The 13,431-nt window shown below is 47.3% G+C and overlaps 2 protein-coding genes across 2 annotated transcripts; one reads left to right on the forward strand and one right to left on the reverse strand.

The window, feature by feature from the left end:
• Positions 1-4,887, forward strand: LOC129339178 (olfactory receptor 10A7-like; the record flags this gene model as incomplete). Its single annotated transcript, XM_054993781.1, has 2 exons — positions 1-901; positions 4,865-4,887. Coding segments are annotated over exons 1-2 (924 nt in total), but the record flags the coding sequence as incomplete, so codon positions are not given.
• A 7,536-nt stretch (positions 4,888-12,423) lies between these two features.
• On the reverse strand, positions 12,424-13,431 carry LOC129339180 (olfactory receptor 10A7-like). The gene has a single exon (XM_054993782.1). The coding sequence runs from the start codon at positions 13,429-13,431 to the stop codon at positions 12,424-12,426; it is 1,008 nt and encodes a 335-aa protein (XP_054849757.1).

A 13,431-nucleotide genomic window follows, 5' to 3' on the forward strand; every position in this document is an offset into this window, starting at 1 on the left:
ATGAACAGCAGTGAAATTACAGATTTTGTCTTCTTGGGACTGTCTAAGAGCGTTCAACTGCACGTGCTGATATTCTGTGTCTTTCTGCTAGTTTATATTTTGACCCTAATTGGGAATTGCTTAATTATTGTTGTCACCATAGTAGATGTTTCTCTTCAAACACCCATGTATCACTTTCTCAGGGTCCTGTCTATCCTAGACATCAGCTATTCTTCAGTCACTATCCCTAAGATGCTACTGAATTCACTGTCTAATGACAAAAGCATTTCTTACATTGGTTGTGCTACCCAAGTGTACTTCTTGCTTTTCCTAGGGGCTACAGAATGTTTTCTCTTGGCTGTCATGGCCTATGATCGGTGCATAGCCATATGCAACCCACTGAGATATATGGTCATAATGAACAAGAGAGTTTGCCTCTCTCTCTCTTTGTTTTCTGTAATTAGTGGAAACCTGGTATCATTGGTGCAAACTGTGTGGGTATTCACATTGCCTTTCTGTGGTTCCCATAAGATTGATTACTTCTTTTGTGACGTTCCTCCACTGCTTAAGCTTTCTTGCATCGATACTTCTCTGTATGAGATGCAGTTGATGACAGCCACCATTTTGGTGATATTCACTCCTTTTATTCTCATCCTTGTCTCCTATGTTCTTATCATCTCCTCCATTCTAAAAATGACATCAGTTGATGGCAGAGGGAAAAGCTTCTCCACTTGTTCCTCACATCTCTTAGTGGTGCTTTTGTATTACGGAACCAGCAGTTTGATTTATATAAGACCCAAACACATCTTCTCAGAAGACACAAGGAAAGTGGTTGCCCTTATATACACTACCATAACACCCATGTTGAACCCTGCTATCTACAGTATAAGGAATAAAGAGGTCCAAAGAGCTCTGAAGAAAAATAGGGGCAATGGGAAAATATTTTTGCACAGCAATTAATATTAGAGTCAATGGCAAAATCAGTTTGGATTATATTTCACAATCAAAACACAGTCTTATTTTTATTTATTTATTTATACCCCACTTTTTTACCCAGTGGGGAGCCAAAGAGCATTACAATGTAATTCCCCTTTCCTACATTATATCTTCACAAAACCCCTGGAGGTGAGGCTGAACGAGAGACTGACTGGTGATTTGAGGCCTCACCTCACCCTCCTCTTTGGATAGCAGGGGATGATAGCTGCCTCCTTCTGTTCAGCCATTCTCCCCAATATGGGGTTCATAGGCTTCAGAACTAGGAGAGAAGGAGGTTGCCTTCACCTGATTTCTTCTCCTCCCTAGCAGCCCTCTCTCTTCATCAGCAACAAGAGAGAGAATAACAGCTTCCTCCTTGCCCTGTTTTAACCACCACTCTCTGTCCAAAACTATTCCACAGGCAGTCTCTGACCTCATTTCCCTCCAATAGGTTTTTCCTTGAACCCAAGTCTCCCCCCTATGAAAACAGGGTCAGATCTTCCTACCCAGCCACCTGCCTGCAGAGTAGTTGCACTGATTCCTGCCCCAGGTTCCTTCTCTGGTCAATGGCTCTCCCCAGCTTGTCTCTTTGGCTGCCAGGTAGAGGTTTGAGCTGAGATAATTTTCACTGTAATTCCAAAATGGGCTGTGTGTGTGTGTATTTTTACTATGATTGCTTATTTCTGGGGAGGACATTACTAGCTTGGGATTCAAATCTGTGCAGCTTTTCAGGTTCTGGAGTCTGGGACCATTATTTGCAACTAGCAACAAAGCCTTTTTTTTTAAAAAAATAGCTCTAGAAAACAGAGCACCCTTCAGAGGGAGGGACCACCTCACCTGGCCTTCCCACCATGGTGCACCCTCTGGAGGGACAGGCCGCCACAGTGATGTCCTCTGGATGGGTTGCCATGGCAGTGCCATCTGGAGGGACGGGCCGCCTCACCTGGCCTTCCCACTGCGGCACACCCTCTGGAGGAATGGTTCACCTTGTTTGGCCTTCCCACTGCAGCACACCCTCCAGAGAGACAGGCCGCCTTAGCTGGGCTTCCCACCGCGGTGCACCCTCTGGAGAGGCGGGCTGCCTCATTTGGCCTTCCTGCCATGGTAGCACGGCTCTGGTGGTGCACCAGGATGAATGGTGAGTCATCACCAATATGGCTTGCCTTTTATATAATAGGATGGGGAATGTATACAATGGTCGTGGCAACTGTTTATAAACATAATGGCACTAAATTAGCACATAACACAATCCTTTCTCTATTCTAAATACCTGTTAAGTTTCAAGCAGACCAAACAAATGAATTCATTTTTACAAACCACTAAATGAGGTGCCTCTCTGTGCAGATGTGCTTATGTCTATTGATTTCAATGGAGAGAAAAAAGCAGTCAAACAGCAGCCTGTCAGGAGAGCTCCAGCCAGCGACTGACATTAAAAAAACCCTGTCTACATTCATGTAATTTTCCTATTCACACAGTGACTGATTGACAATAAAATATTTTTCCTTACTTCTGAAAAATGCATTTGTCATCCTTCCTTGTTGTGGTCTGTTGTTTGTTGCCCTTCATAAAGTGAGAAAAACTTCCTTTGCCCCCCCCTCCATCCTGTTACATCTTCCCCATTGGGTACTTTTTGTCTGGGGGAGAGGTGGGACTGGAGTGACTGTTTTCCAACCAAATGACACCAAAATTGTAGCTGACCTGGTGCTATCTGTCCACTAAAGATCCCCTAAGTTCCAAGGAACTTGGATCAAGATTCTACAAGCCATCCTACTTGAAAAGAAAAAAAAGGGGTTCCACCCCCACAGAGAAGGAAGGGAAGGAGAAGAAGAGAGTCAGAACCTTAGCTCTGCTGTGCCCTGCATCTGGCTTGCAAAGGCTGGGAGCTACCTTCCCCAGGCCACTGGCTAGGGAATCAGTAGAATTAAAGAAAAACACAAGCACCTGCTACATTGCTGGTAAGTACCCAAGTATGGAAATGGGGGATAGATTGTTCAGGAAGTGGGGTTTTTTTGTAATTCCGAAGAATCCCATATTTGTGTTACCCACATTAATGATGCAAACCATCAATTTTCCTGTATATATTCAGCTCAAAGAATTTTATAATGCACACCCTTAGTGCCAAGTGGTAGGGAAGATGTTGTCACAGCAAGGCACATGTGGTCACAGCAAGGCAAGTCTTTTGTCAGCTGCTTATCTCAGGGTCTCATCCAGACCTATCCAGTTGTCAGCACGTGTCTTGGTGGATGAACTACTAGCTGGTTCATCAGGGAGAGCATAGGCATCCTGGAGGGCAGAGGAGGGCCCAGAGGCCTTTTGCCAGAATCCTTTATCAGAGGTTGGTTAAGTAGCTGCTAATGGCATCAGCTATGCTGTGCTGGCTAACAGATGCTGCCCTGAAACTGCTGTCACCCTAGCTGTCACTCATTAATTGGACTATATCCCATTCTATGAGACTTTGGATAAGTAGTTCTGCCAAGAACAGCAAGTGCCCAAATTATTACTGGCCATGCCCAATTGCAACCTTGGGGTCAGGTAGCAATTTTCCACAGGCCAGTTTGGCTAGGGATCCTGGAGGTGTTTTGCTATTTTCTGGGCATGGAGCAGGAGTCACTGGGGCAGTCACGGGGAGGGGCAGTTGTGAATTTCCTGCATTGTGCAGGGGGTTGGACTAGATGATGATGATGATTGATGATGATGATGATAACAACAAAAACATTTGCTTTATATACTACCCTTCAGGATGACTTTACACCCACTCAGAGTGGTTTACAAAGCATGTTATCATTATCCCCACAACAACAATCACCCTGTGAGGTGGGTAGAGCTGAGAGAGCTCCGAGAAGCTGTGATTGACCCAATGTCACCCAGCTGGCTACAAGTGGAGGAGTGGGGAATCAAACCCAGTTCTCCAGATTAGAGTCCCGCACCCTTAATAACTATACCAAACTGGCTCTAGATGACCCTAGAGGTCCCTTCCAACAATATGATTCTGTGATTTCTGAGAGAGCAAAAATATGTCAATCTGAGCTCAGGGACTTAGACAAGGTTCTTTAAGTGTCTGTGTGAGCAAAAGCACAGCCATTTTTCTCTTAGCATGCAATTCTTTTTTTTAATAATAATTTTTATTAATAAAAAACATAATTTACAAATTTACAAATTACACAATAGCATAGCTTAACAAATAAATAGGTAATACACAATCAAGAACCAAATAACAGTACTATATACAAATGTAAGGTAACAGACATATAAGGTAAGGTAAGGTAAGGTAACAGGTAAACTCATGTTTAACTTAAATTAAAAATATTTTTTTTCAAAAAATCACCAGCTTAAAACACTATGTAACACTATATACAAATACTGTAGCTTAACATTATATACTAACAGGTTTTTTTTTAATTTACATTATTTATAGTCTGCCTTTCTCACTTAGAGCCAAGCTACAAATGACGCCTGACACAGGTTGGACACTTGTCAGCTTCCCTCAAGTTTTGATGGGAAATGTAGGCATCCTGGTCTTGCAGCTGTAATGAAGAGCCAAGCTGTAAAACCAGGATGCCTACATTTCCCATCAAAACTTGAGGTAAGCTGACAAGTGACCAACCTGTGTAAGGCGTCGCTTGTAATTTGGCTCTGAGACTCACAGTGTCAGTCAGCACAGTCAATTTCAAAGACATTTCAATAAACAGTGTAATACGGTTTATAAAAGCAAATTTGCAAAGCTTTGAACTAACAGGAATCTAATGTACACTTGAAGAAACGCTAAAACAGAGCATAAGTGTCAGGTCCAGTATGTATCTAAACTGTACTGACTCCATTTTCTAACGCTTCTAGTGTTTAAGTGCTTTCTCCCCAGGTGCACCAGTTCCCAGGCAGCATTCCCACCAGAGGAGATTGTTGTGTCTAACACCGTTCCACCAAGCATTGGCCTTGAAGGAGAGCAGCTTCCCAGGACTGAAAGATGTTGTTTTGAGAACTGTGGGGGGAGGCTGTTCCAGATGGGTATTGTTACTCTGTATCCTATACTTGCTCTTCATTGGTAACAATGATCATGTACCATCCTGAGTCTCCTATTCAGGACAGTGGACTATAATGGACCTTTTCTGCAATAAAACTTCCTTTGCCAGACACTGGACTTATTCTTGCTTCTAAAGGGAACCTTGCAGAGAGTGCCTTATCTAGCCACAGTCTGACATTTTTGTTACCAATCATGCCTGAGTCGGGCCCAGCGGATTCCAAGGTAGTCCCGGACAGGGATCCTTTGTTTGATCCGTATGCGTCCCCCGACAGTCAAACAGTGCAACCCCAAGAATCGCAGGTGCCAGCCGGGGCTGGTGCTTCGACGCCTACACCGCCTCTCATCGACCTCAGCAGTGAGGGGACAAGGCCGAGGGCTACAGCTCTTCCCTTGCTCTCGCTACCCACCCCGTCGGAGTGGGGAGCCCGACCCCGAGAAACACGGGAGCGCCGGGCCGGAGGGCTACATCCAAGAGTTTCGATGGACGGGCGCCGAAGCCTAGAGACGGTCCCTGAGCTGGACAGCAGCCAACCGTGGCTGTTTTGGAACCGGACGACCGAACGGACGGACGGGAACACATCTCACCGCGGCGCCCTGAGTTGGGATTATTCGGAACTTGCCCCGTGGAAAGAGCCAACGGAAGTTCCTGAGCAAAGTTGGGTGCAAATACAAAGCCGTACCCATGCTGTAGACTCCGGCATCTCGGCCGTGACGGGCCTAGCCAAAGGAATCCTAGCAGCGAGATCGCGAGTCGATCAAGGCGATCCTCCGCCCTGGGGGCCGTTTTCCCCGGTGAGTACAACTGAGGGAGGTTCCGTGATGGGGCAACCGGGTCCTAGCCGAATGCAACAGTTGGAAGCTAGGCTGATCGATATGGAGGAAAGTTTGGCTCATGCCATTCACCTAATCTCGTCAATGGGGGCAGGAGAGGGAATCTCGCCTGAAGAAATGGCGATACAAATCGCCACCCTTCAAAGTGTCATGTCCTATCCAGTGGAGGTCGACCCGCAGCAGCCGCTACCTTCGGGAGGGGAGGAATCCTACCCTGAAGAACCGGGAGAATCGCCCGCGGAACACCCTGGACTAAACGAAACTCCGCCGAGCGGGGATACTCCAGCTGAGGTGCCCGGAGAGACTCCAACGGAACCCCCTAAATTGGACGGGGATCCGTCTCCCGAGGAGACTCCAGCGGAGGAGCCAAGAGAAGGAGAGGGACCAACCCGTCCAACCGAGACGCCAGTGATACACCCTCCCGCCTCTCCAACAACAGTTCGGCCGGGTCAGACGGAAGAACTCCCGGCCCCTTCTGAGGAAGAATTACCACAACGACCGCTAGAAGTGGTTCCTATTCAGCAAACCCAGGGGGAAGATCTACCGGCGCCACAAGACCAGCCTGTGCGTCCCAGAGACACGACACCAAGAGGGGCAAGCCCGCGCGGCCCACCACCCATTAAGCCTTCGCCGCTGCGGCCCCTTCCGCTTCGACCACAACTAACCCCGCCGCTGCAGCCGATACGTTTGCCACTGGAGCAGCCCGTAAGACCACCTCCGAACCAACCGATGGGGCCTACACCACTACGACCCCACCAACCCACCCCTCAGCGGCCAACCATTACTCCGCCGCACCGACCACCTCCACCTCAACCGCTACGGCCAGCACCTCCTGCATTGCCACCAGCCAGACCAAGATTGCAGCCGCCTGCCCGACCCAGACTGCAGCCACCAGCCCAGCCGAGAGCACCACCGCCAGCCCAGCCGAGAGCACCACCGCCAGCCCAGCCGAGGCCGTTACCCCCGGCTCAACCGGTGATGCCGCCGCCAGCGCAACCAGCACCGCTAGCACCCCCCATACCTCAAGTGCCATTAATGCTTCCGGCGGACTTCTACCCAGCACCGGCTCCGAGGCAAGACCTCCCAATGGGTTGGGTGAAACTGGAAGCCACTTTCGATGGGGATCCCTCCAAATTGGGCTTTTTCCTAGTGCAAGTCGTGCAATTCTTCAACCGGTGGGGACACCTCTTCGGCAGCGAGGCCAGCCAAATTGAACATCTCGGCTCCCGCTTACAAGGGAAAGCAGCGGACTGGTACGTAGGACTATATAATATCGGGGCCCCAGAACTCGATACTCTCCAGGGGTTGGTAGATGCCATTCGAGCACAATATGAAGACCCCTTAGAGGAAACCCGGGCCCGAACAGAATTGCAGGCCATTAAACAGGGCAGCATGTCAGCGAGAGACTATATCACGAAATTCCGACAATTGGCTGCCAAATGCCCTAGGTGTGAGGAGTCCACCAAAATCATCCTGTTCAAGCAAGGACTAAACCCGAGACTTTTGGACAGAGCTCTCATGCAGGACAATCCCCCTACCTTGTTAGGTTGGATCCAACTTGCATGCGAAGTTGAGAATCGCATCTTGGAAGTCCGTTTGGTTGAACAACAACAACAAACGGGACAAAGAAGACCCTTGACTTTGCAGAAGGGAGGACGGGGAGCTGGGTACGCCACCCGTGGAGCGAGAGATGCTAGATGGCAACAAGGGCTGTGTTTGCAATGCGGACAAGCCGGTCACTTTGCAGCACAATGCCCCTACCGGCCTGTGCAAAGACCTCCGCTTCAATTAAGGCGCCCAACCCTTGCTCCATTTCCTACTCTCCAACGCCCGATTCCCGCACCTCGAGCGAACAGAGGCCGCGGCGCCTCCCAAAGGCCCGCCTCAGAGAGGGGACTAGAAGCGGAAGAAGTTATGGAATACGACCCCGCTTCCCCAAACGCAGAAGTCAATCCAGAGAGCCCCCAGTCGGGAAACGAGATGGATCTGTCGTAAAAGGGCCCAAACGACAGATCCGCCCCAAGCCCGTTCCTGCACCGAACCGGCCACCTGGGTCCATTTTATTCATGCCCGTGACTCTGATCAACCCAGAGAGAAAAATGCACATTCGGGTGCAAGCTCTAATTGACTCGGGCTGCTCAAGAGACATCATAGCCCCTGCTCTAGTTAATGGACTGGTTTTACCGACTCGGGATTTACAAAATCCAGTAATCTTTGAACAAATGGATGGTACCAACATGAATCCTGTTACAACTGAAACCATCCCGGTGATCACAGGCATGGGACAACATTGGGAGAAGAGGTCCTTTGTCATCAGCTCTACTGCCAAGTACCCGTTAATCCTAGGCAGCAAATGGCTATGTGATCACAACCCCTACATAGACTGGGCACAGGGATGCATTACCTTCAGTCACGCCAACTGTGAAAATCACCGTTGGAATCAAAACTGGGGCGAAGACCCTACTCAGAAAGAAAAGGCCCTCCTTACCCAAGAAGAAGTCAACCAAATACCCGAACCTTACTGGCCTTTTCTAAACGCTTTCTCGGAGGAGGAAGCGGACACTCTACCCCCGCATCAACGAACGGACTGTGCGGTGGAAATCTTACCAGGAGCCTCGCTACCCAAAGGACGCCTCTACCCCATGAGTCTCCATGAACGCGAAGAGCTCCGGAAATTCATCGACACCAACCTTCAACGTGGGTTCATCCGCCCAGCCTCTAGCCCCCACGCCGCTCCGGTCCTCTTCGTAAAGAAGAAGGATGGGGGACTCAGACTGTGCACAGATTTCCGAGGACTGAACGCAGTGTCCACCAACAACGCCTATCCTCTACCGCTCATCCGAGACCTTCTCAACGTCGTGGCCCAAGGTAAGATCTTTACGAAATTAGATCTAAAAGATGCCTACTTCCACGTTCGTATCAAGGCAGGGGATGAGTGGAAAACCGCATTTAATACGCCCCTCGGACAATATGAATACTTAGTTATGCCTTTTGGATTGACGGGAGCCCCGTCTGTATTCATGTCCATGATAAACGAAGTTCTACACGAATTTCTGTACAAAGGGGTGGTGGTGTACCTTGATGATGTTTTAATTTATTCGGACACCGAGGAAGAACATGTTCAAATGGTACAAAAGGTCCTAGCCACCTTAATGAGGAATAAACTGCCCATCAAATTGTCCAAATGTGAATTCCATAAAACAGAACTCACCTACCTTGGGTATTGTATCTCCCAAGAGGGTCTGAAAATGGATCCAGCCAAAATACAGGCGATACAAGATTGGCAAACGCCCACCACCCGCAAAGAACTGCAATCCTTCCTGGGTTTTGCCAACTTTTATAGAGACTTCATAGCAAATTTCGCCCAAATCACGCTCCCTTTAACAGAACTGCTGAAAACCAAAGATAAAGGGGACCAAGCTAAGAAGCCCTCTTCCAAATTACAATGGACCCCCGATTGCCAAACGGCTTTCGATTGCCTAAAAGAGCAATTTGTAACAGAACCCATCCTCTCCCACCCCAACGAACACTCCCCCTTCATAGTACAGGTCGACGCCAGCGATACGGCGATAGAGGGGGTTTTGCTACAGAAGGGGGAGGATGGAAAATTGCGTCCTTGTGCGTTCTTGTCTAGGAAATTTTCTGCCGCGGAAAGGAATTGGAATGTGTGGGAGAAGGAGGCCTTTGCAGTAAAAGCAGCCCTTACTAACTGGAGACATTGGCTGGAGGGGGCGCGATACCCTTTTGAGGTCTGGACAGATCATAAAAATTTGGAGGCCCTCCGGAGCCCACGCAGACTGAATGCCAAGCAATTGCGGTGGGCGGAATTCTTTTCAAAATTCAACTTCACTCTAAATTATCTCCCGGGCAAAACTAACTTTTTGGCGGACGCCCTATCGCGCATGCCCCAACATAGGAGCAAACGGGCGGAGACGGTCGACACGGTCTTCTCGCCTAAGCAACTTGGGGGCGTGGTGACTACTCGCAGCCGCGCCAAGCAGCCCCTCCCAGCCAACCAGGAATGGAAATCGAAACTTAAAGCTGAAATAGAGAAGGAGGGGGATAGAGCTCCGCGGAGCAAACTGACCCAATCCCCACAAGGGGATTGGTTGGCCGGAGGCAAATTATATGTCCCAGACAGCCTCAGACTGGAAATTTTGCAGCGCTGTCATGATGCTCCCACTGCTGGACATTATGGGTATCTGAAAACTTTGCATCTCGTCCAAAGACAATTCTGGTGGCCGGGCATGCGCAAAGACATTTCCCAGTACGTTAGCTCCTGTCCTGTTTGCCTCAGCGCCAAAACCAGGAAAGGGAAGCCTCCGGGTCTCCTGCAACCATTGGAAACGCCAAACAGACCCTGGGAAGTAATATCCATGGATTTTATTACTGACCTACCTATCTCAAAAGGACATAATTGCATTTTAGTGGTGGTAGATCTGTTCTCCAAACAAGCACATTTTATCCCCTGTACTGCTATACCCTCCGCGCGAAAGCTAGCGGATCTGTTTTTAAAACACATCGTGAAATTACATTCTTTTCCGTCCAAGGTGATTTCGGATCGCGGCGGACAGTTCGTTGCCAACTTCTGGCGGGAGCTTTTGAAAATGTTGAATATTGAACAAGGCATCAGTTCAAGCCACCACCCACAAACCGAAGGACAATCCGAAAAGACTAACCAAATTTTAGAACAATTCCTTCGTTGCTACATTAATTTTCAACAAGATAATTGGGTGGACCTCCTCCCCCTGGCCGAATTCTCCTATAACAACAGTGTACACGCTTCAACGGGAGAGGCTCCATTCAAAATTGTGTACGGGACTCACTTCGATCCCTTCCCGTTAGACGCACCCCCTCTCCATTCCTCTAAACTGCCAGATGTGTCTTCATGGTGGGGGGAGGCGGCGCAGCAGTGGACTCTTATTAAGAAACACCTTGAAAAAGCCAAACTGGATTACAAAAAATACGCAGATCGCCATCGTGTGGCCGAATGGGAATTACAACCTGGAGATCATGTGTATATTTCCACAAAAAACCTAAAGCTGGCTCAAACCAGCCGCAAACTCGCTCTAAAATTCCTAGGACCTTTTCCTGTGCGCAAAATAATAAATAAAGTAACTGTTGCTGTAACTTTGCCTAAAAACCTGCGCCATGTGCATGACACATTCCACGTCAGCCTTCTAAAGAGAGCTCCCACCGACAACAAATGGCACATCAAAGCTCCACCCATTCCAACTTTGATTGACGACCAAATACACTATGAGGTACAACAAATTTTGGACTCTAAGCTCAAGCGAAACCAGCTTTTTTACCTCATTCGCTGGAAGGACTTTGATTCTGGTTACGATGAATGGGTGAACTCTGCACATGTTCATGCTCCTAGATTAACCAAAGCTTTTCATACTCGCTATCCATATAAACCAGGGGGGGATCTATTTTAAGGGGGGCAGAATGTCAGGTCCAGTATGTATCTAAACTGTACTGACTCCATTTTCTAACGCTTCTAGTGTTTAAGTGCTTTCTCCCCAGGTGCACCAGTTCCCAGGCAGCATTCCCACCAGAGGAGATTGTTGTGTCTAACACCGTTCCACCAAGCATTGGCCTTGAAGGAGAGCAGCTTCCCAGGACTGAAAGATGTTGTTTTGAGAACTGTGGGGGGAGGCTGTTCCAGATGGGTATTGTTACTCTGTATCCTATACTTGCTCTTCATTGGTAACAATGATCATGTACCATCCTGAGTCTCCTATTCAGGACAGTGGACTATAATGGACCTTTTCTGCAATAAAACTTCCTTTGCCAGACACTGGACTTATTCTTGCTTCTAAAGGGAACCTTGCAGAGAGTGCCTTATCTAGCCACAGTCTGACATAGACTGACAGTCTGACACAGTCTGACACAGTCTGACATAAGCAATACTAAGACTGACGTATTAAACAACATAGAAACTACCCAGTAGGATCATACTTACAGCAACAGACAGTACATTGTACATAGTAGTAAATACTATAGTCCCTTTCCCTCTGCTTATGCAACTCTTTGAGACCACTTCCTTATAGTGTAGCCCTCCTGAGTAAAAAGATCTCTTGAATAATTCAGTTCTGTATAGTTTGCAAAAACAAAACGCAAGGAGAATAGATTTTTCCTGGCCTCTTCAGGTAGGCTGTTCCATAAGGATACTTATATATGGGCAGCTGTTGATTTTGCCCATTTACACACTTACAGTGCAAGCCTAAGAATAATTACTCCAGTCTAAGCCTATTGATGTCACTGTATGTACTGCATGTCTGCAGAAAGCTGCTGGATCCTGTATGACAAGGAAAAGAACAATTCGGGAATCATGTTGGATACTGAGAAAATATTGGACACTTTTCAATCTAGTTTCAGGCTGGGCTATGGGACAGAGATGGTTCTGGTGGCTCTAATTGATTATCTCCACCTGAATGTAGACAAAAGCAGACTCCTTTGTTGCTCTTTCTGGATCCATCTGCAGCTTTTGATACAGTAGACAATGCCATCTTGCTGAGGTATTCGGAGGTAGAAGTTGGTATCAAGGGATGTGCATTGGACCAGTTTAAATCATTTCTCATGGAATGGGTTTCCACAGGGCACCTTTAGGAGAACTAATTCATAGTTATGGAATTAGCATGATTAATAAACTGTGTCCCAGGAAAAAGTATTTTTCGGTTCATTACCTTGTTCACCATCCTTTTCATTGCTCCACTGATTTCTGCATTCCTTAGACTATAGATAATTGGGTTCAACATGGGTGTGATGGTGGTATACATCAAAGCCAAAACTTTGTTACTGTCCTGTGAATAAGTGGATTTGGGTTTAAGATAGATTAAGCTGCCACTCCCATAGTACAAAGTTACCACCAAAAGGTGTGAAGAGCAGGTGGAGAAGGCTTTCTGACGGCCTTCAGCTGTTGTCATCTTTAGGATACTGGAGATAATCAGAATGTAGGACACAAGGATGAGGGAAAAGGGAATGAAAATAACTAGTATTGTTGCTGTAAAGAGCTGCATCTCATACAAAGAGGTGTCAATGCAAGAAAGCTTAATGAGAGGTGGAATATCACAGAAAAAATAATTGATTTGGTTTGATCTGCAGAAGGGCAAAGTAAACACCCAAACAGTCTGAAGCAGAGACACCAAATTGCCGAAGAACCGTGACAGAGCTGTTAGTGCTAGGCAAACATTCTCATTCATGATAGCCCTGTACCTCAGTGGCTTGCATATGGCTACATAACGGTCATAGGCCATGGCTGCCAAGAGGAAGCATTCTGAAGCCCCTAGGAAAAGCAGGAAGAACATTTGGGTGGCACAGCCAACATAGGAAATTCTCTTGTCCTCAGACAAGAAATTCACCAACATTTTGGGTAGAGTAACTGAAGAGTAACATATATCTAAGAAGGAAAGGACCTTTAGAAAGAAATACATTGGTGTATGAAGAGATGGAGTTACCATGATCATAAGGAAAATTAGCATGTTTCCTATTACTATTATTATATAAACAAAGAGAAATACAATAAACAGCAGCACCTGCAAGTTATGATTGGTTAAACCCAACAGGACAAATTCAGCCACTTCAGTGAGGTTGGTTGGTCTCAGTGAAATGATTTGCTTCAT

This window comes from Eublepharis macularius, chromosome 12 (genome assembly GCF_028583425.1).
Source record: "Eublepharis macularius isolate TG4126 chromosome 12, MPM_Emac_v1.0, whole genome shotgun sequence".
Taxonomy (NCBI): Eukaryota; Metazoa; Chordata; class Lepidosauria; order Squamata; family Eublepharidae; genus Eublepharis; species Eublepharis macularius.